The sequence below is a fragment of the Rhinopithecus roxellana genome, chromosome 19 (assembly GCF_007565055.1).
Source record: "Rhinopithecus roxellana isolate Shanxi Qingling chromosome 19, ASM756505v1, whole genome shotgun sequence".
Lineage (NCBI taxonomy): Eukaryota > Metazoa > Chordata > Mammalia > Primates > Cercopithecidae > Rhinopithecus > Rhinopithecus roxellana.
The window spans coordinates 5926009-5952806 of record NC_044567.1 but is presented as its reverse complement, the minus strand read 5'-3'; the positions used below and the strand labels follow the sequence as shown (position 1 = coordinate 5952806).

The window sequence follows — 26798 nt, the reverse complement described above, 5'->3', positions numbered from 1 at the left end:
CACACACCATGCTCACATCATCTAACAGGTACCAGATTTCTAATCAGAAGTCAAGAAGCTGGTGGTTTCTGGTAAGAGTCCAGCTGCTTGGAGCCATTTCTTCGTTGTTGTTGTTATCTTGACAGCCACTACACACTGGGCCTTCTCTGTCCACTACAAGAACCACTAATTACATTTGGCTGCTCTGCTGAGGCTCTTGCAGTGTGGCCAGTCCAACTGAGCAACTAAATTTTTCATTCTGTAACTTCAAGTGTTAGGCCACGCGTGGTGGCTCACACCTGTTATCCCAGCACTTTGGGAGGCCGAGGCAGGTGGATCACCTGAGGTCAGGAATTTGAGACTAACTTGGCCAACATGGCAAAACCCTGTCTCTACTAAAAATACAAAAATTAGCTGGGCATGGTGGGCATGCCTGTAAATCCCAGCTACTGGGAAGGTTGAGGCACAAGAATCGCTTCAACTTGGGAGGCAGAGGTTGCAATGAGCAGAGATCTTGCCACTGCACTGCAGCCTAGGCAACAGAGCAGAACTCCGTCTCAAAAAAAAGACAAAAACATTAACTATTTAACTTTTTCAACCGTAAACTTTATGAAATCTAAAAACAGAGCAAGTGTTTCCAGTCAAAATGTAGCATCTGAATTTGGAATGTGCTGTTAAGTATAAAATAAAATATGGCCGGGTGCAGTGACTCACACCTGTATAATTCCAACACTTTGGGAGGCCGAGGTGGGTGGATCACCCGAGGTCAGGAGCTCAAGACCAGCCTGATCAACATGGCGAAACCCCGTCTCTACTAAAAATATAAAACATTAGCCGGGTGTGGTGGCAGGTGCCTATAATCCCAGCTGCTTGGGAGGCTGAGGCTCAAGAACCACTTGAACCCAGGAGGTTGAGGTTGCAGTGAGTTGATTTCATGCCACTGCACTCCAGCCTGAGCAACAGAGTGAGACTCTGACTCAAAAAATAATAAATAAATAAATAAATAAATAATAATTTTAATCGTTTAGAATACTAGATTTCTAAAACTTGAGTACCCTCCAAAAAAAGATTAAATATCTCTTTAATAATTACTTATACTGATTGCATATTGAAATCATTTTTTATATATTGAGTTAACTCTCTTTAAAATTAATTTCACCTGTTTCTTTAATATGGCTCGTAGAAAATAAAAACTTACATGTATGGCTCACATTGCATTTCTGTTGGACAGTGCTGGGCACTGTGCTACAGTAACCAGCACACAGTGATTGGCATGGTCCCTGCTTTCACCGGGTTTACAGTCCAGTAGGGGACTTGGTTTGATTTGGTTTGGTCTGGGATAAGAGAACAGACAAAGCTAACTGGGGAGTGAGGGAGGGATGCTCACTGGACCCCTTCAGAAGTAGATGATTCTGCTAACTCTTCAACAAGACGGTTCCATGTGGCTGGCACCAGAGCAGAAGCCCCCTCCCAAAGCTGGCCCCTCTCATCTGGAAGTTGCCCTAAGGTGCCAACCTCTGCCTTTTCCAGAAAATCACCACTGACTCAGTCCTTCCTCCCCACCCCACCTCCTTATCCCTACAGGGTAGAGAGGCGGTGAAAAAAAAAATTGTCCAAGAAAACTTCTGAAGGGGGCGGACCTGGCACGCTTCAGGCATGGCAGTAGCTGAGAAAAGGGGCGGGGGCGGGGAGGGGAGGAGGAGCTGGCCAAAAGCCCAGGGCTCTGCGCCAGGCTGATCCAGAGGCAGGGCAGCCAGACAGGCAGGAGGACAGACGGGCGAGCTGTCGGGTGGCAGGCTGGCAGGGGTAGAGGCCAGAAAACATTGACCTACTGGGAGATGTGGGACTGAGCAGAGCAGATGCCACCACCCAAAGAAAGCCAGAGTGTGAGGGGACTGGAAGGCAAGGACACCACTGGAATGCAACTACCACCCTGTGAACAAGGTCTTTTAATGTATGTGGCATACACACACTGCCTCCTTCGTATACTACTTGTTGGGGAAAAGTAGGAAAGAAAAGCAGGTCACCAAGAGCTACTCTGGGCTGAACCCTTCCTCCCACTCCTCTAGAGGGCTCTTCTACCCATATTTAGGGGAGAGAAGGGAATCACTTAGCTTATATGACCAGACACACACACACACACACACCCCTTAATCTGTCACCAGTAAGCTCCAGTTGAAAAACATCAGATTGATACACTGAGGTAGAAATGAAAGGGGGTAAGCCTCTGAAGCCTGAGAGGATACTAAGCAGTCACCCTCATTTCACAGATGGAGAAACTGAGGCTCAGAGAAGGAAACAGACTTGCCAACTTGGAGGCAGGACTAGTAGGCTGCTTGTGCTCACTGCACCAAACTCCTCTGCTTTCTCTCTGAAGACAAGTGTTAATACAGCAGAAGCCTGAACAGCCCCAACGTCAGGAGCAGGAAAAGTGCCCATATTCTGTATGGTTAAGCGCGTGCCAACTGGCTTTTACTGCATGCGGCTCTAATTTGGGCATGGGATTTCACTTGCATAAGACCTAAGTGCCCTATGATACGGCTGGATGGCTGTCAGGGAGATTTGTTAGCGGGGTGAAAGGGTACTCACCAAAAATTCCTACCATGCAAAATGTCATCTTGCTCTGGGGGAGGAAGAAAGCAACTTGTGGAAGGTACTAAGTGGCGGTGGGGTCAAGCCAACCTCAGCAAGAACACTTTGTTCAATTTGCCTATCTGGGAAATAGTTTGACAAGAAAGCCCATCTGAGCAGCCCCCAAGGAGGCCAAAACGAAGCTCTGGGACAGCCCAGCTCTTTCCAGACAAATTCCACATCAGCCTGGGCTAACTGCCACCCTCTCCTCCACCTTAAGTGGCTCCCAAAGGGGAGAGGTGGTCATGTTGAAGCACAGAGAATACGGGGGGTCCCTGGGGTGGAGTGAGGGATGTGGAGAAGAAACCATCAGGACAAACCTAAAGTATGAGGACAAATGGAAAAGAGATGACCCAACAGGAGCTGTGCAACTGAGCCTTTCTGCTGGAAGCAGAGAATGGGAGGCCCCCCTCAGGCACACTGCTCACCACCCTTCTCAGACTGGCATGGGGAAGGGAAGAGTTTCAGAATCTTCCCCCGGGGTCGGGAAGGTTACTAAGCTCCGACAGAGGGATAGGTGGGGGGGGCAGGAAGACCATCTCCGGCCCGGCCCCGCCTCCCTGGAGATGCTGGTTTAGCTCTCGCCCCCGGTGGAGATGCCAGCTTCTCTCCAGAAAGCTTAAAAGCCATATGCTCACAGCCGGGTGAACTAGCTCACGCCTATGATCCCAGTACTTTGGGAAGCCGAAGCGGGCGAATCGCTTCAAGTCAGGAGTTTGAGACCAGCCTGGCCAACATGGTGAAACCCCATCTCTACTAAAAATACAAAAATTAGCCGGGCGTTGTGGCGCGTGCCTGTAATCCCAGCTACTTGGGAGGCTGAAGTTGTAATGAGCCAAGATCACGCCACTGTACTCCAGCCTGGGCGACAAGAGCACACGCTTGGGCACTCGGGGGCTCAGAGGCCCGGCCGAGGATGGAGCTGGTGCCCAGTGGAAGGCATCATGCGAGGTGCCTTGGAAAGGGACAGAGTCAGGCTCTGTCCTTGAGAGGGAACAGCCGAGGTGGCCCTCTCAGGAGCAAGGAGAGGAAACCAGACCAGCCTCCAAAGCAATCAGTCTTCGGCGGCTTCCCGCTGCACCATGAGAAGGACCCGACGGACATCCGCGTGCTCCTCGGGGTCCTTAGTGCCCCCTGGTGAGGATGGGCAAACATCTGGGCACCAGCCCAGCAAGCGTCTGCGTATCCGTGAATGGCGGGCACGGCGCAGGAGCCCTCAGGGATCCGCATCTCCCCCTAGCTGCCAACCATGACCTGCTGGTGGGAAACAGGCACTGCTGCTGGCTTCTTCCTGGCGGGCGCTTCAGCCAGTCTCTCCCCTGACACTGGCCCCTGCGTGGCCCTCCTCCTACTCAAGTGCCCGTTCAGGGTAGGTCTTCCTCCCCAGGGCTCCGCACGGTCTAGAATGTTCTACCAGCAAGGATCCTGTCTGGGAGGACTGAGTGCCTTCCAAGATGGTTCTCGCCTATCCTTGGCCAGGAGGAGGGGACAGCCAAGAGGACCTAGGCGGTGAACACGGCCCCTCGCGGTGGAGCAGGGGAAAGCGCAGCAGAGCGGGCCACTGAGGGGGACGGCGATATGGGGGGCTGAGACTGAGAGGAGACTGAGGGGTTCAGGGACTGAGGGGGAGAATGAGAGAGAGACTGAGAGGGAGACTGAGGGGGGCGGGGACTGTGGGGAGAACCACTAAAGGGGATAGTGCGGTGCCTGGGAAGGGCGGCGGCAGCTGAGGCGGGGGAGGGGCGCCCTCGTGAACGGGCAATTGAGAACTGAGATGGCGCAGCTGAGGGGCGGGCTAACCCCGCCTGTGCCCACGGCCGCCCCCTCCCCAGCCCCTCTCACCTAACCCGGGAAGCTGAGCACTCGCCCTCCCACCCCGGCCTCTGGGTGGGCTGAGGCCGCAGCACACAAGGAGGGGGACAGAGCAGCCACCCAGCCCCTCCACTACAAGGCTCCGCACGGTCTCGAATGTTCTACCGCCAAAGCCCCCTTGGGCGCCCCGACTCGCTCCAAACCTGTCCAGCAGGGACCAGCGGCCCTCGGCTACCCGCCCTGGGCCCCGAGGGGGAGGGGACCCGCGCCAGGGGCTGCGGGGTGGGGGTGGGGACCAGGACTTTGCCCTTTGTCTCTCTCCAGAGCCACCGGCCGGTCGAAACCCGACCCCATGGCGAAGCCAGGCAGCCGGCGAGGGCCAGTCTCCCCCTCCGGGGTCCTTTAGTAAATCCAGACCCGACCTCCCTGTGGTCAGGGCTGTGACTGAGGTGGTCCTGTGGGGGAAGGGGGCTTCCCGCCTGCACCAGGCCTGCAAGCATTTAAGTGGCAACCGGTTGGGGGTAGGGAGCCCGGGAGAGGCTGAAAGTGGGGCCGCGGAGGCTGAAGGGGAGAAAATGGCCCGGGAGGCGGGATTCCTTAGAGACCTTGGCTGGGCCTCGGGAGGAGGCGGCACGGGGCGGGAGGCCTCCCACTGTGAGGCCAGGAACTAAGGCCTGGGAGCAGGGTGGGGGCACGGAACTAGGAGCCTTCTGCGCCGGCAGAGAAAGAACGCTCTCCTCCCGTGCAAGTCCCCAAGGCCTTCTGGGAAGCTCCATAGCAAAGTCACAATAGAAGTCATACTTGCCCCCATGCAGAGTAGGGCATTTGTTTGGGGGTGAGAATGACCTTTCAGCCCTTTTGGGGTATCATCAATTAATGATCTTGTTAATAACTCACCTTTGCATGGTGCTTTAGAGTTCACAAAGTACTTCTTTTTGCCCACACTATGAATCTGGAACCACTACAAGAGGCTGAGTTGAGCCTCTCAACAACAGGGGAGACAGAATATTGCTACTTCCGTTCTGCAGATCAGAAAACGGGCTGAGAGGTCAAGGTGACACTGGCCAGCAAATGTCACTACATTGTGCAGCCTGTTCCTACTTGCCAGAAAAAAAAAGTAACTGGGTTCCTGATTTTTTAGAAACTAATACGTATGGAAGCCAGGCGTGGTGGCTGGTGCCTGTAAACCCAACACTTTGGGAGACTCGGGCTCTTGCTTGAGCTGGTGAAGTCAAAGCTGCCGTGAGCTGTGATCATGCCACTGCACTCCACCCTGGGTGACAGAGGGAGACCCTGTCTAAAGAAAGAAAGAAAAACTAACATGTTGGAACTATGAATTATGATTCTGTAGACTTGGAACAAAGGTCAACTCTTTGTCCTTTCCTGCTGGGAGGAGGGAGGAGGAGAAGGAGGGAAAAGGAAGCATCTCAATCTCTGCCCTTCCCCCCAAGCTCCCATTTTCCCGTGGGTTGAACCCAAACAAAAGGGGGGGTGGGAGGATCAGCCTAAAGCTCCAGCCCTGGTACCTTCCAGAAGCGTCAAAGGATGGAGGCTCCTAGAACTCAAAACACTCATCCAGCTTATTTTATGAGGTTTCTGGAGATGGGGAGGATTCAGGTAAGGAAACAGAGTCCCAGGAAAATAGACAGTGACCCCAGATCCCACACCTTACACATCTGCAAAAGGACAGGCTGAGACTGACACCTAAGTTCTTTTTTTTTTTTTTTTTTTTTTTGAGACAGAGTCTCGTTCTGTCGCCCAGGCTGGAGTGCAGTGGCCGGATCTCAGCTCACTGTAAGCTCCGCCTCCCAGGTTTACGCCATTCTCCTGCCTCAGCCTCCCGAATAGCTGGGACTACAGGCGCCCGCCACCTCGCCCGGCTAGTTTTTGTATTTTTTAGTAGAGACGGGGTTTCACCGTGTTAGCCAGGATGGTCTCGATCTCCTGACCTCGTGATCCGCCCGTCTCGGCCTCCCAAAGTGCTGGGATTACAGGCTTGAGCCACCGCGCCTGGTGACACCTAAGTTCTAACACCACTCAGATCCTTCTTCCACTTTGTTCAGCTTCCTCTCAGTGTATTATTTCATTCCAACAGAATTCCCATTTCCCATCTTAGCTGCCCAGACAAAGGGAGAAAATTTGGACCCATCCAATCTCAATTTTCTTCAACTGGCCAGGCTCAGTGGCTCATGCCTGTAATTCCAGCACTTTGGGAGGCAAAGGAGGGAGGATCGCCTGAGATCAGGAGCTCGAGACCAGCCTGGCCAACATGGCAAACCCCTTCTCTACTAAAAGTACAAACATTTGCCAGGTGTGGTGGCACATGCCTGTAGCTACTCGGGAGGCTAAGGCAGGAGAATCACTTGAGTCCAGGAGGCAGAGGTTGTATGTAGTGAGCCGAGATTGTACCACTGCACTCTAGCCTGGGTGACAAAGCGAGACTCCATCTCCCAATAAATAAATAAATAAATAATTTTTTTTTAAAGTCAATTTTCTTCAACCACTCAAGATAATCTGAAAATCTCAACGGCAAGTAGGTATGAAATGCCTGGGAAGGCTCAGAGCAAGGAGAAATTTTATCTGCTAAGCTTACGCCCCACTTCCCAGCCCCTGCAAAAAAAGCTCAAGAAAACCTCAACCTCACTGGGTATTGGAGGATCACCTGTTCCCAATTTTTTCTTTTTTTGGGGGGGGGGGACAGGGTCTCATTCTGTCACCCAGATGGAGTGCAATGCCACCATCATAGCTTATTGTAACTTGAAACACGTAGGCTCAGGCAATGTTCCTGCCTCAACCTCCAGAGTTTGCACCTTCTAAGGGAGCTCAACTTCGGAAATAGAAATGCCTGGGTTTGAAATCCCAGTACTCCTACTTATTGAAGGTGTGACCTTAGTTCAGATTCTTCTGTAGAATGAAGATGATAATACCTTCAGAGTTCTTTGGGAGATTCGGTGAAGTTACAGTATGACCTGAGTAGATACTCAATAAATGCTCCTGCAATTGTAGAAAGAACTCATCTTTTGAGCCTTACCACCTCACAGTGCTCAGAAGCAAAGATGCTCAATAAGAGAAATAAACAGGAGTGGCTGCCCTATTAACTGAGAGCCTCATTTCTGTGAATCCTCACTTAATGCCTCCCTCTTCTAGGTGAATGATCTGCCCAAAAACAGCTCCCTGTCCATCCACAAGGCTGTATTTGTTTTTGTTTTTGTTTTTTTGTTTTTTTTTTGAGACAGTCCCACTCTGTTGCCCAGGCTAGAGTGCAGTGGCATGATCTCGGCTCACTGCAACCTCTACCTCCCGGGTTCAAGCGATTCTCCTACCTCAGCCTCCCAAGTAGCTGGGATTACAGGCGCACGCCACCATGCCTAGCTAATTTTTGTATTTTTAGGAGAGACGGGGTTTCACCATGTTGGTCAGCCTGGTCTCGAACTCCTGTTCTCAGGTGATCTACCCGCTTCAACCTCCCAAAGTGCTGGGATTACAGCATTTTGTATTTTTAGTAGAGACGGGGTTTCAATGTTAGCCAGGCTGGTCCACGAGGCTCCTCTTAACCCATTCCTATAGTTTTTCTGCCTTGCCTCCAAAACCTAGATTAGCTCTAAAGCCTCCCTCCTCTATTTTTGTTCCTGAGTTTGTGTGCCTCCCATTTTAGTGCGTGGACTCTTGGACTCTGTACTCTCAGCTTTTCCTGGATTTAAAGTGAAAATGCTGGAGGGCAGAGACTCGGCCTTGTACCTCTCTCTTTTGGGAGCCCTCTCAACCTCTATGTCTCACTTCCCCACCTGAAAAGACCCAATAATGCAAAATAAAAACTCTGTCGCCCGGGCTGGAGTGCAGTGGCCGGATCTCAGCTCACTGCAAGCTCCGCCTCCCGGGTTTACGCCATTCTCCTGCCTCAGCTTCCCGAGTAGCTGGGACTACAGGCGCCCACCACCTCGCCCCGCTAGATTTTTGTATTTTTTAGTAGAGACGGGGTTTCACCGTGTTAGCCAGGATGGTCTCGATCTCCTGACCTCGTGATCCGCCCGTCTCGGCCTCCCAAAGTGCTGGGATTACAGGCTTGAGCCACCGCGCCCGGCCAATAATCAGTATTTAATGCAGGAAAGGGACACACAAAGGCTTCCATTTTCTTTAGGATGAAGAGGTGACCGAAAAAGTAAAACTGGCAATAGTTTTTAAATGGCCATTTTTTTTTTGAATCCCAGCACTATTTACTGGAAATGACCAGAGGGAAGGAGGAATGGGTAATTTATTATTTAATGGGTACAGAGTTTCAATTTTGCAAGATGAAGAGTTCTAGAGATAGATAAAGGTGACAGTTACACAACAATGTGAATGGTTTTTTGTTGCCTTTTTTTTTTTTTTTTTTTTTTTTTTTTTGAGATAGAGTTTTGCTCCTTTTCGCCCAGGCTGGAGTGCAGTGTCGCAATCTCAGCTCACTGCAACCTCCACCTCCCGAGTTCAAGCAATTCTCCTGCCTCAGACTTCCGGTAGCTACAATTACAGGCGCACGCCACCACGCCCGACTAATTTTTGTATTTTTAGTAGAGACAGGGTTCCACCATGTTGGCCAGGCTGGTCTCAAACTCCTGACCTCAGGTGATCCACCCACCTCGGCCTCCCAAAGTGCTGGGATTACAGGCTTGAGCAACCGCGCATAGACATGAACGTTTATGTCACTAAACTATATACTTAAAATGATAAAGGTGTTAAATTTTACCTTTTTGTGTATTTTACAATTTTTTTTTTTTTTAGATGGAGTTTTGCTCTTGTTGCCCAGGCTGGAGTGCAATGGGACGATCTCAGCTCACTGCAACCGCTGCCTCCCAGGTTCAAGAGATTCTCCTGCCTCAGCCTCCAGAGTTGCTGGGATTACAGGCATGCATTACCATGCTCAGCTAATTTTTGTATTAGTACAGACAGGGTTTCACATATTGGCCAGGCTGGTCTTGAACTCCTGACTTCAAGTGATCTGCCCGCCTTGGCCTCCCAAAGTGCTGGGATTACAGGTGTGAGCCACCGCGCCCAGCCTAAAAATAATTTTAAAATATACATATATATATTTATATATAGATATAGATACAGATATACACACACACCAAGGATAAAGAGAAAAACCTACAAGTTTCCAAAGAAAAAATATCTGAAATATCTGTTAAATTATATTTCTAGCAGGGCACGGTGGCTCACGCCTGTAATCCCAGCATCTTGTGGGGCCGAGGTGGGTGGATAACCTGAAGTCAGGTGTTCAAGACCAGCCTGGCCAACATGGTGAAATCCGTCTCTACTAAAAATACAAAAATTAGCCGGGCATGCTGGCGCACACCTATAGTCTTAGCTACTTGGGGAGACTGAGGCAGGAGAATCGCTTGAACCCGGGAGGCAGAGGCTGCAGTGAGCCAAGATGGCACCACAGCACTCCGGCCTGGGCAACAGAGCAAGAGTCCACCTCAAAAAAACAAACAAAAAAAATTACATTTCCTTCCATCTGTACTGTAAGGTCAGGGTCTTTCACTTGTTCCTCACTGTATTTCTAATACCTAAGCAAAAGGCATCTCATGCAATAGTAGACTCTTAATAGATAAAAGTAACTGGATGAATGTATGCATGTATGAATCAATGAATACATTAGAGGTACCAATTTTTGCAGCAATGTGCAAGCTATCACAGAAGTCTGCAGCATCTTATTAAATGTTTTCTCCCATGGCTTTTCATTGTAAATATATATTTTTAAGTTATTTTTCAAACAGCCAGTGACTGAGTGGCAAGGACCCCACACACACTCCCAGGCTACAGTTGCTAACCATGGGGCTTTTAAGAGAAGAGACCAAAGGAGTTTGGGCCTAGACAGACAGCATTCCTCTTTTACTTAGAAGTTTAAAGGAAACTACTCATTCAAGATGGCCAGCAAGAGGGGCAAGGGTAGAAGAGCAGAACAAAGATTATCTCACAGAAATATTAGAGGTTTGTGAAGATCATTCTGTTCCACCTCCTGCCTACACCCAGAGCTCATTCTGGACAGGAATCACTCCACTCTATTCTAAAAAGCCAAAAGCAGCAGCATATCTTAACCAAATGGTAATAAATATAGAGAGGAAGAAAACCCTATAGATAACCTCAGTCAGCTAGATTTTAAATAAATTTAAATAAGTTTCAGGAAGACCCTTAACAAGAATACATTCTTCTGAATCTAGCTGCTTCCTCAGCCAACATCCTAGTACATCTAGTCCTTGTTTGGAATACACTAGCTGCAGCCACCAACAGCCATGTCTCTCTGTGAAGAATTATCTTTGCCCTTCAATTTATTTACTTTTTTTTTACTTTTTTCACTTTTTTTTTTTTTTTGAAATGGAATTTCACTCTTGTCACCCAGGCTGAAGTATAATGGCACAATCTCTGCTCACTGCAACCTCTGCCTCCTGGGTTCAAGCAATTCTCCTGCCTCAGCCTCCCCAGTAGCTGGGATTACAGGTGCTAGCCACCACGCCCAGCTAATTTTTGTATGTTTAGGAGAGACGGGGTTTCACCATGTTGGTCAGGCTGGTCTCAAACCCCTGATAGGTGATCCACCCGCTTCAACCTCCCAAAGTGCTGGGATTACAGGCATGAGCCACTGCGCCTGCCCTGCCCTTTAATTTAGAACTTCATCTCCAAATCCTGCCAAAGCAACTGGTCTCTATTACAGTTGGAGGTTCTCCTCCCAAGCAACTTAGAGACCTTAAGGAGGAAGCAGAATAAATATTTCTAACTTTGAATAGACATCCTCAACAAGTTTACTCCACCCAACAGCTCCCATTTCAGTTCCTGTCTCCCCTCATTTTCTCCTCCTCAGAGTCCCTAATGGAAAGTTGACGAGCCCCAAGCAATCCCAAATGCCACTCTAGAAAGAGGCAACACACATCATTCTGCATAAACTAATTGTAAAACCCTTTATAGTAAATGATTAAAGTCACAAGCCTGTTAAAAGACTGAAAACCACATCCGGATGAGAAGCCCTTTTCCTCCCCATCCCAGTAAGAAGGTTCAACCCTTATTCCCAGGGCTGGGGCTGTGGACCTGTGTGTATGTATGTGTATGCATCCACCCATGTGCCTGCATTATGGCATGCAGCCTTTGAGCAGAGGGCTGAAATGAAAAAGTGGGCATAAAAGTGGGTTCTGAGTGCATCTTTGGGAACTGGTTCCAGACCAGGGAACCAGGGAGAGAACGTGAGGACACTACAGAGGCAGAAGAAGTAGGGAACAATGTGTGTGGTCACCCCTGGGTATCTAGGGATCCCCAGTTCCTGAATGCCTATTTTGTTAGCTTACCAAGAGCAGGACATGAAAATAAACATACCCATCCCAGCAGAGGGGGGACATTGCTCTCATTTCTTCCTTCCTCAGACCCCCAGGAGGATTCATGTACAGTCCCCTTCATCCTGAATTCTTACAACACCTACCTTATATGCAGAGTTAGCTCCCCTCTTACCAATGTCCCTACTCTATGTGTACCTTTGACAGTAGCCCTAAAGTGTGAAATTTTAGCTAGGAACCTGGACCAAGTTCAGGGCATAAATGGTAACGAATAAATGGCCTGTTTCCCCTAATGAACAATTAGTAGCATTATCTGCCATGCTTGCCTCATCTCTCCAAGCCTTCTGTCTCAGAGAATGTACTGGGGGAATCTATATTCTAGGGGTTCTGTGGGGTTGCCCTGGTGAGCTTCATCTCTCTCCGCTAAAAGATGGCTTTTCCTTTCAACATACAGGTAGAGTTACCAAAGCACCCTACACACAGACCCCCTTCAACATGCCTAGCCATCACTGTTCCTAGTGCCTTAGATATATAGCCCAAGCTGACACACACACAGTTCAAACACAAACTCTCATGGACACATTTTCAGGCATCTGTACACTTGATCAGTTCTAATACTCATGGAGCTTACCACAGCTATATGGGGCAGAGTAGGATACAACTGCAAAGCTTCAAAGGAGGACAAACAATGGCTAGGGCAGAAGTGACAGAAGTCAATATCTACAACAAAATAGTAACAATAAGAGCTATTAGGCCAGGCGAGGTGGCTCAAGCCTGTAATCCCAGCACTTTGGGAGGCCGAGACGGGCGGATCACCAGGTCAGCAGATCGAGACCATCCTGGCTAACATGGTGAAACCCCATCTCTACTAAAAAATACAAAAAAAAACTAGCCGGGTGAGGTGGCGGGCGCCTGTAGTCCCAGCTACTCCGGAGGCTGAGGCAGGAGAATGCCGTGAACCCGGGAGGCGGAGCTTGCAGTGAGCTGAGATCCGGCCACTGCACTCCAGCCTGGGCGACAGAGCAAGACTCCGTCTCAAAAAAAAAAAAAAAAAAAAGAGCTATTGTGTACTACTATTAGGACCACCTCTTTACAGTTACAGAAATTGAGCTCAAGCTTTTAAACACTGAATGCTCCTGGGAGGAAGACCTTTCCTCCAGACCCCAGTAAAAGATGAGTGAGAGACCTAGGGTAGGTCATTAAGACTCTGACCTAACAGCACTTCTACCCTCCTGGAGTCTTAAGAATTTTGAATGATTCCTTTCCTCCTCATTCCTCTTTGCCAAAGAGCTCAGACCACACAAACAACCATTACACACATATTTCTGAATTCTCTGATTTCTCCACTTAAAGATCCTAACTATATCCAATCAACTAAACTAAACTATCCAATCAAATTTCACTCAGACTTAACATTTTCCATTTCAAGTGGCCAAAGCATCCAAATGAGTGACTGAGTTGGTTTCTGTTTTTATTTGAGACACAGTCTCGCTCTGTTGCCCAGGCTGGAGTGCAGTGGTACGATCTCAGCTCACTGCAACCTCCACCTCCCGGGTTCAAGCAATTCTCTGGCCTCAGCCTCCCGAGTAGCTAAGACTACAGGCATGCACCACCATACCTGACTAATTTTTGTATTTTCAGTAGAGACAGGGTTTCACCATGTTGGCCAGACCGATCTTGAACTCCTGGCCTCATGTGATCTGCCCTATTCGGCCTCCAGAAGTGCTAGGATTGCAGGTGTGAACCACCAGGCCTGGCTTGAATGAGTGATTGAGTTTTTAACTAAAATTAATTCAAAATGAAAAAAAAAAAATTGAAGTTCTCCTTAACCCTCTTTACATAAGGAAATGTGGAGAGGATTGACTAGAATCCACTAACCAGACATGGTAGAAAGGGAAAGAGAAAATGCAGAGCTTCCCCTCTTCTCCTGCCTCCTCTATTACGGGATTTTTCTCCACAACCCTCCTCTAAACTATACGCAAAATTTCCCAGCCATCCCATATCAGACACATCCCTTACATGCCTTCCAGCCACCAAAATGCCACTTGTCTAACAACCAGACTTGTCCTAAGGGGTCTTGAAAATATCTGCACAATCCACTCAAAACTTCTCTTAATCATCCAGCTGTTTGCTCTCTATTTCAGTCAAAAGCAGTTTGCTTATGATCAGCCATGCTCCTGGGAACGTGGATTTCTGCAAAAGGACTGCATTTCTGATGGTGTTTGTCCTGCACACAGTTACATTTCAGTGTGTTGCAATCAGGTTTTTTCCAACTGTATGTATTAAAAGTATGAGGTCCAAACCTACTTTTCTGTGATTTACCTGTAATCAACTCATATTTTGTCAGTCGACTATGGTTAGGGCAAAAGTTTGTTCCAGCCTGTTGTATTATTGCAAACCTACTGTGCTGCAAGGTAGTAAGCAGGTGTTACAAAGTTGGCTCTGCAATAAATTGTAATAGTAGGATGACCCCCCCCTTCTATCCACCAATAAGTAAATAGTCCCCTCTGATCAAAATCTGAAGGGCCATCCCAAGTTCTCCTAGTAGAATGAAGTCACTACCTGGGAACTAAATAGCTTCCTGCTGGCATTGTCTCCTTGTGATGGTGTGTATCAGGTGTTATCTTACAGGATCATTTTTAACCAAACCATCAGTAACCAAATGGGCATACATTTTCTTGAGTACAGGTTTGAGAGACCTTTCCTTCTGCTTTTTGTTTTGACACGCATTTAAAAAGGTATAGGGGAGGAGAGGAAAGGTGGAAATGGATGGGGTGCAGTTTTATACTAACATGGAGTCAAAGACTGGCTGAGACCCTGAGAAAGATCCTCAGAGCCTTGCCAGTGGCCAACTGGAAGGCCTGTTGTCTCTCTTTTACAAGATAAACAGAATCCATGGATAGAACCTCTCTGACTACTATTACTGCCTCTGTTATTGTTTCGGTCAGCCTTCAGGACCTGTGGACAGACACAAACAGCTCATTTTGTAAAGATTGCAGGTTACTTAAACTGACACTTAACTCTTTAAGGTTCTGTTTCTCAGGCCAAGACCCCAGCTACTGGGAGAGAGCAACAGCTACCTGCACTTCCATTTTCTATCCAACTCTCTCATCCTATTTTCCCTTTACCCACTCTTCCTCTCTTTTTGCCTCTTTTCACTTCACATTTACCCACTGGCTTTTTGCCTTAGAATGGAGAGCTCTTGAGGCAGCCCAGGTGCTGGAAAGGGTCTGCAGCCCGCAGCCGGTGGGGGGGAACCCTTTCGTGGGGTATCTGCTGCAAGCTTTGCGATCTGGGGGTTCCCAGGACTAAGGCGCGCCACAAGCAGCCTGGGATCTCCAGGGGTCTCAGGGATCTGAGAGGGTAAGTCCTCTTCGGAGACCCAGGCCAGCGGATGTTCTCTGTCAGGGGCTTGTTAAGAGAAGGCAGGCGGGCGGCCCCACCTCAGAGCGAGCCGAGATTGCCGGGCTGGGACTGGCGCGGGGGCGGGCGGGGAAGGTTAGGGCCGCCGGGCCCGGGCGAGCGCTCCAGGAAGAGCCTCCAGCGCCGCCGCCACTTTCTCTCTTCTCTCTTTTTCAAAGGGGAAGGGAAGGCAGGCAACTCCAAAAGCAAATATAGCCTTGCCCTGCGCTGAGTCTACCACCCGTCTCCGACCCCTCTCCCGTGGGTAACACTGTGAGCCTTCAGCCGCTCCCCTTTAAAAGGGAAGCGGGAAATCCACCCAACCCCGCATCTCCCCTCCCTCTCTCTCTCCCTCCCCCCTCCCCGTCTGGAATTTCCAAGCCGGGACTAACTCGTCTGATTTCTCCAGTCTCCCCCGCTGCTTTTTTCCTCCCCTTTTCTTTCCCTAACACTCCCATCCCAAATTCTAAGCTGCACTTTCTGGAAGACATTAGCCACATTTCAAGAATCTTTTAAGAGAATGGGGAACGAACAAGACTTAATTTAAATTCTAACAGCTGGGAAAATGTCCGTTCTTCAAATGCCTTTGGTTTATACATTTATTCTAACAACCCCATCACCACCACTACCACCCCACACACAAAAATCAACAGATCTAACCACTAAATAACTCTTCACAAAACCTTTAAACTTCAACAAATAGCACTTGCTGTTCCCCACTTCTCACTCAACTAAACCAGACCTGAATTTAAAATGTTTTAAAATTGTATACTCACTAGACTATCTCAATAGTATCTTTGTCAACTGGCTGCTACACATTAAAGTATAGTATAAATACACTCTTAAAAAGTAAGCCTTAAAAGTACCCACACACATAGATTAAAATGATACATATTAAGGTAATTTTGAAAGATTAGAAGCTCAGAACCTTTGAATCAAGGTTCCTCCAACTGCTAATGTCATGTATTTCATCTCTGAAACATAATTATAAGAATGTTTTTTTCCACCAAAAGCTGTGCCATTAAAACTTTAAAAAACTTTACCTTTTCAACAATTAACAATACTTTGAATAAATTAGTGATGGGAATTGCAGTTCTTCCCCTTTTTTACTAAAAAGTTCTCCATCTGAGAAGCCATTATGATAAAATTTCATCTTTTTAATTTGGGTCAGAAAAATAAGGGGTTCTAGAAATCTACAATTCTTCTAAGGGACTTAGTTGCCACTGCCTTAGTTGCCACTGCCTTCTAAGGGACTTAGTTGCCACTGCCCTTAGGAAACTCTCATCTTGAAATACTGACCACCGAAATCAGAACAGTTAAGGACTTCTAGCAGCAGTGAAGGCAACTAATTTATGAATTTGCAAAGTTTAATTTTTAGGTGGAAATTAAAATAGGGAAAGAATGTACCCCAGTTTCCACCTTTCCTCCAAACAGTGCACAAAAACTTAACATTCAACCACTTTTTTCACTTATGTAAAGAAAAAAAAAAAAAAAATTCTAACCTAATATTAATAAGAAAACCTTTTTAAATGAGTAATCAATTGTTTCTACTTCAAACTTTCTTGTTGACTAGCAGTCACATGTATCTTTTACCTCCTATGAGTTAAAAACTTTTTCATTTGGATACTAATCCATAATTACAACCATTAAAGTAAAAGTGCCTGAAAACCCTGCTGCTCTAATAGTTTTCATTCCCTTGTTTTTTAACCCCTCTTCATTCATTTTCAGCCCCAAAGTACAAGGTGGGTTTGTTTTTGTTTTTTTTTTCTTAAGTGCAAATCCATTTCTGAAGGCAATTTTTAGGTTGTTTTGAAAGTGTTTAGTGATCCAGTGATTTCTTCAGAACCTCGAGAAACCATTGTTAAAATATATTTAAAATATTTTTTGCCATTTATAAGACATCCCCTCACAGATTTTTAAAGCTGTTAACTTCAAAAAATTAAACTGTAAAAATAGGAATCAAGTTTGGACACTTTCTTTTGAGAGTTCTCAATTTTATGAATGGTTTATAAAACTAATTTTGTTTAATAGGTGGAAATTTAAGGGAGTTAGCCCACCTCATTTTAAGTCAACACAGAGGAAAAGGAAAGAAGGACCATTAATCTGCCTGAAGAAATAACCAAACTTAGAATTCCTTATTGTGAACACATTTCACCTTTAAAAAAATGATTCAGTGCATCTCTTGCATTTTTTTCTTAACAGTAACACCTTTTATTTTGATGACACCAGTTGACAGTGAATATGCTATCTTTAGGTCACATTCCTCTAGAAAAAGGCACACCACAGTGGCAAGCGTAACAAAGGTTTAATTCCCTTAAAAAGCAAATCATGTCTCAAAGTAATCAAGTCACATTAAAATGGTACCCCCTTTACCTCAACTGCTCCTCAGTCTCCCAGAATAAAACATATACAAGCCCTTTCCACAACTGTGTTTAAATGCATTTGGTTTTTCTTTTGTCTCAATATCTGGCAGTGAACATAAACAAATTCTCAACAAAAAAGCACAAATTGTTAACCAAATTCCAACACTAAAAGGGGGTTTGAGATGGTGATCGCTGAGAAATTTAATATCACCTCATTTAAAAAATTCAAGCTAATTGCTGTTTTCAGTTGAAATGCATAGTGTTCGGCCTCTTGAGTTCTTAAAAAGGTACAAATTATATGTATCAAATAAATTCAAACTGAGAACAAAATATATTAAGAGGTATTGTTACAGCGTATCTTTTGTTTGATTTCCCCCTCTTAAAAAAAAAACCACCAGGAACATTTTGTTGTTGGGTTTTTATGAATTATCTTAGAAATTGAAATCATAGTTCATTTGGAACTGAATGCCTCAAGAAGAGTTCCTAAGGAAAATACAAGAGTATACATATATACAAAATATTATTTGTGTAGTTCATTTTGCTTAGAATGTGTTAGTCATAATTAACTAGTTCCTGTTCTATACATCCATGAGATGATGGAAAGTCAGTAACAAACCTAACTGACGAAATACTTTTCAGACACAGACTAAAGACACATACCACAACATACTTCCTCAAAGACACAAAATGATAGAGCAAACTGACTTAATGAAAACAAACTCTTTCTTTTTTAAATCTTGAGACTTCAAAAATTGATTCATTCTAGAAAAATGAAGTGCCTTCTCACCACCAACCAAAACAAAAAGCAAAGAAAACACAATTGACTCAATGTTTGGGCTAAAAAAATTATTTCAGGAAGGGGGAGAACACACAAAAGATCTAATTTAATATGGGTGTGGACAGAGATTTTTTTTTACCCAGTCTTCTCACAAACCCCCTCTCCATTCCAACTCAAAAAAGAGCCCTGAGTAATGCATTTTGGAGGGAACAAGAAGGAGCCTAGAAATGGCTTAAAAGCAAGCAAATGGCTTGGGGAAAAAGATTCATAAATACAGGGCACCATGAAAATTAAAATATAAATGTTTTGAGTTCCATTTCATCACGTTTTGCTATTTCTCTTGCTTTTCACTTTATTCTCTAAAATTTAAACCATCCTCAAGAGCAAAAGAAAAAATTCATATATCTTAGAATTCCATTTATTCTGGACATTTTTCATCAACACTCAGCTTTCAGTTAAAATATCCATATCCTTTTCAATAAACCTGCTGGTGTCAGTGTATGTTCCTTGGTCACATCTCCAGAAAATGTTTCAAAATAGCAAATAAGACTTCTTTTCTTCCTTCCCATTTTATTACCTCTTTACACCTAACTCTAATTGCCTTTCCAATAACACTGTATTTCAAGCATTTGAAGTTAAATCGCAAGCTCTATAAACGTAATAACAAGCCATATTGATCTATAGACACAATAGTTCCAAGTTACTCAAATATCAAGATAAACCACTAAATAGATTTTTATCCCACATTATACTTTCTAGGCCCTCTTAATGGTCCCCCAAAAAAAGCAGTCACTACCCCCCATCTACCCACCCCGAAAAGGCCAGAGACTATTCTGAATTTTACCAAGTTTTCAGTTGAAATGGGGGTGAGGAGGATCAAAGATTTACTGGGGGCTGCTTTCCAACTTGGGACATGAGAGCAAACTCTACACTGTCAACATGTTTAAAGTCTGATTTGAGAAAAGTGGAAAGACTCTGCCCTTACACTTCCCAGCCAGAGTTCAAGGAAAGATTTCAGAGTTCAATGCAATATTTGAAATCCACTATGAATTCTCGGTAAGCATGATGGAGGTACCCCATTTTGCTGAAGAGAGAGAATAGAGGGTACTGGAACACACACACACACACACACACACACATACACACACACACACATACACACACACACCATTCATCCACGGAGTTCTAGACCCTCCAAAGAGCCCCAGCTCACAGCCTCAACACAAAGCTCTCACCCCAGATGGTCCCCTTGTAACAATGGGCTTAAGGAGTGGGGGTAGGGGGGCTCGAAAAGGATAGTACAGCCAAGGCATATTCTTTGGAAAATCCAGTTGGGGAGAGGGATGATGTGAGATATGAGGGATTGGGGGTGGGGGGGTCCATGGAAAATAAGAAGTCTTTGCCTGTTGCAGAAATATAAATAAAATACAAGCTATAAGGGGATTCTTTGGGGCACGGGAAACTGATTCCACATCACTTAGGAGTAGAAGGGCAATCTACTTAAGAATTCTGGTGTGGAAAGAGTGGGAAAAACAGAAAATGAGGCCTGCTACGAAGTTGCAGAAATCGCTCTGAGTCTGAACTCTTCGAAGATTTTAAGGTTCCCCACAAAAAACGGCCCCACAAGTTGAACAAACTCCAAAAAGGTTTCTCCCCTATTGATTTTCTTTCCCCTTTAATTCTGCAAGCAACATCTTTTAGCCCACCCCAGCCCCAACTTATTTTTTTTTACAAGCTGTAAACCACCCATTACAAGATCTTGGCCAATCTTCCCTCCCTGCCCCCAACATCCGGAGTTGGGGGTGGGAAAGACCAGTAATGGGTTTCTTCCACTGGAGACGCTATGGACCCCTGAACACAGCTTCTCAGCACACCCCAGCGGCCCCCCCACCCCCCCCAGAAAAGAGCTCTTTCCTACCTTTGTTTTTTGGGCACCGAATGTTCAATCTCTAGGCGTTTTCCTTGTAATTCTACTTTCCCTAAAGATTAAAAAAGAAAAAAAATGACCATGAGAGCGTGAACAGGGGTTGGGGGTGGGAAGAGGAAGGGGAAAGACACTAGGCTAATTCAGGAGTTACTGGGATTCGAGATCTTCCTAGGAATCCAGGCAGTGGCTTCCGCAGCCAGATGGGAAAAAGGTTGCTCTAGGAATGGTGGAGTCTATAAATTCGTTATTATTCATTTTTTAATTTTTGCTTTATTTAATCATTGAGGCTTGCTGAGTGGATCGCTCTGGAATCCTGATTTGGGAAAGGTGCGAGGCCATTTGTGTGGGTGCGCTGCCTACATTGCTCCCAGATGTGGGGAGAAGGAGCCAGGAGAGAAAAGGCTCCCCGTTCCTCAGAAAGTGGGGCGCGGGGCGGGAGGCGGTGTGCAGAACGAAACTTTGTTTTTCTCTGTTGGCCAGGAAGAAGGGCTTCGAGCCGCGGAGCGGTCACCTGTCGGGACTGGTTTGGGAAGGGGTGGACCTGGGGGAGCAGAGCGGGGCCTGGCGGGGAGGGTGCCTCGCTGCCGCCGCGCGCGGCTCTCGGCCCAGCCTCGGCGTCTCGGGAAGCAGCATGGCGACCCGGCGCCGCCGCCGCCGCGCCACCCCGCTCACGCCCCACTTTCAAATCAAAATGGCTCAAGCCCCAGGCCCTAGGCAGGAGACAGGACCCCCTTCCTTGCAAGTCCTGCTAGAGGGCTGCATTCCCCACGCGAAACGGAGAGATCGCAAGCGGTCCGGGGGACCCCTTCCACGCCTGGAAAGGCCTAAGACTGAGGAAAGGGAGCCAGGGTTTTCTAGCTGGGGGGCCGTCCACCGGCGGACAGGGAGGGGCTCGACGTGGAAATAACGCCCAGCCGGGGGTCATCTCCGTGTCCCTAAATCCACCCCCCCCACTACTGCCAGTGGGGGCTCCCGCCCCGTCGGTGGGGAGGAGGAATGGGGGAAGCCAGAGCTGCTTATCTCCGGCAGGGAGGAAGGGATGAGAAAATCCCGAATGTTTCTGCGCGGGGGTGGGGGGCGCAGAGCGAGGGAGGGGGCATCGAAGAGGGTAGGTCGAGGGTGGGTACAGAGGCCAAGCCCTGCAGGCCCGGGAAGAGAGGAGTTGGCGGGAGAGGAACCGGAAGGTGCGGGTCTCCGTTGTTCGGGGCTTTCGTTGTGGCTTTTCCGGGAGGTGGCTGTGCTCTTACCGGAGAAAGTTTCGATGGCCTTCATCGCCCAGTGCTCGTCTGGGCAGTCCACGAAGGCGTAGCCGGATTTGACCAAGAACTGGCCGCTGTAGGAGATCTTGTGCTCCGCAAACACTTTCTCCAAGTCCGCGGGGGTCACGCTCTCGTTGAGGTTGCCGATGTAAAGCTTGTTCATGGTGGCGGTCTCGGAGCAGGACGCGGTCCCGGGCAAGGCCAAACGAGCGGACGCGGGCGGCAAGCCTCTTAGGCCGAGAGGCGGGGAGGCCGGCGGCAGGAGCCGCAAACTTTCTTTGCACCCCACCCCAGAAGTTGTCCCGAGCCCAGGGCGGGGAAGGCGGCCTGAGGGCGCGCAGAGGTCGCGGGAGAGTTCGGGGAGAGCCCAGGAGAAGTGCCCGCGGCGCGCAGGGAGACGGACGACTCGGCGCAGCTCCTTCCCTTCGGTCCGAAACCCCTCCGAGAGGGCTGGTGTGTCACGTTTCTCCGCGGCCGCCCTGGCGCCGCCTCTAAATAAAATCGACTTGAAAAAAAATGGAGCGGAAAAAAAAAAAAAAAAAAAGGAGAAGCCACGTGGTGACAGCCCCCACCCACCCTGCAGGGGAAGACCCCCGACGCCACAGGGCCCCTCGGCCCTCCGGCCAAACCCAGTAATCTCCCGCCTGAGGGTGGGGAACTCAACTCACCCCCGTGGTAAACTGGAGCGGTGGGGCAGCGTCCCTGAAGCTCTATGGCCCCTTCCCCCTTTGCAAGAACCTGGCCCCTAGGGAAGCGCCCCGCCCCCACCCATCCCCCTACCCCAGCCCGAACTGGGGGAGGATGGTCCAGCCCAGATCTCCCAGGTCTTAAAGGATAAAATGTACGGTTATTTTTTATTCGTTTTGGGGGGCGGGGTTGCTCACCCCACCCCGGTTAACTGCTAGCGACTGACAGGCGGGGGACGGCCGAGATAGACAAAGAGAAGCCGAAGACTCTGGGGTCTTCAGGAGAGGGTCGCACGAGCTGGTGATTTAAAAAGAAAGCCACCTTTTCCCTAGATGTTTAAATGGGGGGGGTCTCCGCCTTCACTACCCCAGCCCCACGAAACTCCCCCGCCTCCGGGGATGCAGGATCGGGGGACCCTGCGAGCGCGGGACTGGGAAGCTGGGAACATGGGGGATCCCAGTGGAGAACGAGAAAGCCGCAGGAAATCATGTTTTGAGATCCCCACGGGAGAAAGGGTGGTTCGCACCCGGGGTCCGGCTGTTAAATGATAATGTTTCGGGGTCCTGGGGGGAACTCGCGGAACTGGCCGGAGATGACCCCAGGAGAGAGGGACGGTGGGAGAGAAGGAAGAGGGGTGATAGCTAGGGCTAACCCGAGCGAAGCGAAGGGGGAGGTCTCAGGGAGGGAGTGACCGGGTGGAGATTTGAATGGTCCCCTTTTCCCTCCGAGTCGGGGACAGACAGGTGGAGTTTCCAGCGCCCGCACCACCCGGGACACCGCTGGCAGCTCCCTAGGCCCTAGGTTCGGGTCTCGGAACTTTGTTTGGGGTGCAGGATTCCGATCCCGGCGGGAAGGCGGGAGAGGGACGGAGGGCGGGGGGCTAAGCGCGAAGCCCCGCCCACGTCCCCAGGTCAGACCCGCGGGGGGAGGGGGTAATTTCCGCTCCGCGCACTGGGAAGAGAGGGGCGGGAGCTTAGGGGAGGGGGCGGTGGCCCCTCCCCTCCCCCTCCCGCCGTTCCTGGGGAGGGGGAAGCGGATCCGCCCGGGTCCCTTCCCTCGGCTTTGACCAACTCATTCCGGATCCTCGGGCTCCGGGAGCCCGAGGGAAGGGACCCGACTGGGCAAGGGGCGACACGTGGGCGGTCGCACCCCCGTCTGGGCGGTGGGGGAGGGGGCTGCTCGCCGCGCGTTTCGGAGTCCCGGATACGCGGCGGAGAGCGGGACGCGCGGTCCACTCGCAAGCCCTGGCTCCACGGCTGAGCGGCAAGCGAGACCAACGAGTTTCTAGCGGCGGGGGCTGGGATGGCGCCAGGGGTGGCGGAGAGCGCGGCCCGGAGACCCTGGAACCCCTTCGTCCAGGGAACGGGGAAAAAGGAGGGGTCGACCCCCAGAAATTGTGGAGTCCCCTTAACAAGGCGGAAACTGGGGTGTTACTCCGGACTCTGCAGGAGGGAGAATAATTCTGTCGGGGGCACGCGAGCTGGAAGGGCAGGTGAGGAAGGGGGTCACTCCCCTTCCCCAGTCCCCGACCCCATTGTCTCAGTCGCCGGCGGCCCGGGCAGACTCCGCAACACGTGTTGACTACACCGATATGAATGCCTTGAATTTTTTTTATTGTTACTATTTTTCGTTTGCAGAGTCTGAGCTGACTCCGACTTCGGCTCACCGCTCTGCTGCCGGACGATTGTATGCCATTCAAAAAGTCGGGAGTTGAAAGACAGCGCGCAGCACCTTTGTCCCCCTCCCCGTTTTCCCGGCGCACTGAAAAGAAATGGGGCTGGGACTTGGGGGCGGGGGAGGGCTTCCAACTCGGTTTCTCTATCTCCTCCACCACCTTAGAGCCCACCCTCCCCAGTGAGCGTTTTGTTCTACCCAGCCACGTGTTTGTCGGATTTTTGTTTTTGTGGGTTTTTTTTCCCATGGAACAAGAATTAAAGTACTAGAAGCTATTTGTTGTTGAGTAGAAAGAGAATATTTTCTGTCCAACAAGGTGGGAAGACATCTGTGTCCCACCCCCACACACACACCTCCGACCCTCCCCGCTTATCTGACTCTTAATACTTAGCTCTTGATCACAAGCATTATTTTTAAACAAACCAATGAGCTGGAAACAGTGCCTGCCACATAGTAGGCACTCAATAAACATTTTTTAAATGAAAAGCAAGCTAATACAAACAGCACTGCAAAGAGAATTCATGAAAATTAGAGTCCAGGGAGGGAAAAAATTATCTTGGCCAGAACGTGTGGCTCTGTTGCCCGGGAACTTGGTGATGTGTGTAGACTTTTGAAAGGGCTAAAAGATGGTCTCAAAAAGGCTGTTGTATTTCTTGGCCTTTTCCTAAAGAGGAGCCCCAATCTTCTTAAATCTTTTATGTTATATTGGGGAACAAGGAGGAGGGCAACTAGGGAGAGCATCCCAGTTCTCAGAAACTTTAAGTGCTGTTGCCTTCATTTTATTTGAATCTTTAGGTGCTAATAAAAGCACTGCTCAGATTGTCTCCCTGGGGGACATATCCACTACTCTGCCTCTGTATGCCTAAAACAAAAGCAAGTTACACCCCACAAAAATCTCCATCCAGACCTCTAAACTCCTATAAAATGCAGTCCACTTTTTACTATCCTAGAGTCAATGGGAAACAAAATTTTTAAAAATAACCATTGAATTCAGTTCACTTTTAGGTTGATTTTTTTCCATTTAAAAATACACTAGCTAAATGTTAGCTGAAATCAGTTTTAATGTATTTAAGATAACGTTAGAAGAGAGCAGATAAATTCACTTGAACAATCTTTTAAAATCCTTTTAAATATTTAATTAAAAATTACCAATTATTGCTAAATTGAAACTGATTAGTTCTTTTTAAAAATCAGCTGTTTTACTGAATTCTAACCCTCTCCACCCCCCAAAAAAAGGCTTATGTGTGTATAGTCAGAAGCTACAAAGTCTGCAGGAATACAAGAGTGGAGACAACAGGAGTGAGATACAGATCTTTTTAACCCCCAAATCAGTTTTGCCTTAGTGACCTGGGTATTTTAGGCTGGGGTTGGGGGAACTAAATCACGTTGATTGGTGTTTTAGCTCTCCCTTCTGAAGGAGCCCAGCACTCACATTAAGGGTTATTTCTTGTCTAGACTGACATTCCTAGGTTAGGGATAAAAATGGGCAGACTTGAAGTACCATAACTTTTCATCTTTCTTTGTTTTTGTTAACATTAAAGACTACTATCAAACACTGTATTTATTTTCAAATTTTTTTCTACCTTGCTTCTTTGGGACAGATAAATCTTTAGTGCAGAGTTACACTTAACTTGGGTAAGAGTTAAAAATATAGCTACAGGATTAAATGTTCTTTTTTTCTTTAATAATTATTATCCTTTATAATACATATCCTATATAATATATAGTATATTCTACACAGTAATGTTAATACTGTTACACTTCTTCCTCTTGTTCTCCTCTTCCTCCTCTTCCTTCTTTATTTTTCCTGGAGAACAGTTTGGTCTAGTTATGAAATTTAATTATCTGAACTCAGAAACACTGACATTTGACTCAATTTTAAAGATAGGATTCTAATCCATTTTCCTCCAATGTGAACACAGAAATACATGCAGAGAGAAAAAAAAAGTTTGAGAGAATAAAACAACTTTTTTAAAGATGAAAATAAAATAATATTTTTTTCTTGGAGAAATAAGCCAAGTTAAAAAAGGAAAAACAAAAAGGAAAGAAAAAAAATTTTAAAAAAATGAAAAAAATAGAAAAATTAAAAATCAATAATTTCACTGTTGTCATAGAAAATCAATTTTACTTGTAAATATTTATTTTTCAGCATTTGTCCATTTATAATGATTTCAAATTTTTTCATTTTTATGTCTTCATTGTTCACTTGCATTTGTACCATAAGTATTCCCCCAGGCTGCCTCCAAGTTTTCATAACTATCATTTTAATTCAGTCCAGTTATATATGTAAATTATTAATCATGATATTTAGATATACATTTCATCAATTTTTTTACTTTTGTAAACAATGCTGAACAGATATTTTGGTGAATATAAATTTTTCCTTTTTTGGGTTAGCTCCTTTGCATAAATCCCCAGAATATATATTGCATTTTAAATCTAACACTTATTGACTCTTCTATTTTTAAAGTTTAGCATGTTTTACAAAAATGAAGAACAAAACAAATGGAAAGCAGCTAGGAGGGAAACACATTAAAATACACTTTATTTTCTAATGAATCCATCCATTTTGGAATAAAATTATGGTTGCTACAAAATATAGAAAAAGAAAAGCTCACGTTTCCTGATACATTGCTGCTTTAACCTCAAAGTTTTTAGAGGAATTTGTTTTTTGTTTGGTTGGTTTTTGTTTATTTACTTTTGTTGTTGCTTGCTTGTTTTTTTACTGTTACTACTTTGGGATGTTTTGTTTCTTCCTGCAACTTAAAGTCTTAGTGTGGTTCTTTTAAATGCCTATAAACTTTGAGAAAGTGTAAATTAGTTCCAGTTTAAAAGCACATGCAGCTTTTTCTCCTGTCAAATAAATAAGGATAAGTATGTGTTTAGGATATCTCATAAAATGTAAGCAAACTGTAAGCAGAAAAGGAAATTTTTCTCCTTCAAATTGTCGTTCATTCAAAAGTGTTCAGTGTTTAAGACCTGAGAAAG

At 47.1% G+C, this 26798-nt stretch overlaps 1 protein-coding gene across 1 annotated transcript in view; it reads right to left on the bottom strand.

Moving 5' to 3' along the window:
* IGF2BP1 (insulin like growth factor 2 mRNA binding protein 1) overlaps positions 1 to 21612 on the bottom strand; it is a 55756-nt gene extending 34144 nt beyond the window's left edge. Inside the window, 2 exon segments of the mRNA XM_010359799.2 lie at positions 20182 to 20242; positions 21438 to 21612. Of these exon segments, the coding sequence (XP_010358101.2) occupies positions 20182 to 20242; positions 21438 to 21612 (236 nt within the window).
* Positions 21613 to 26798: the final 5186 nt, after the last annotated feature.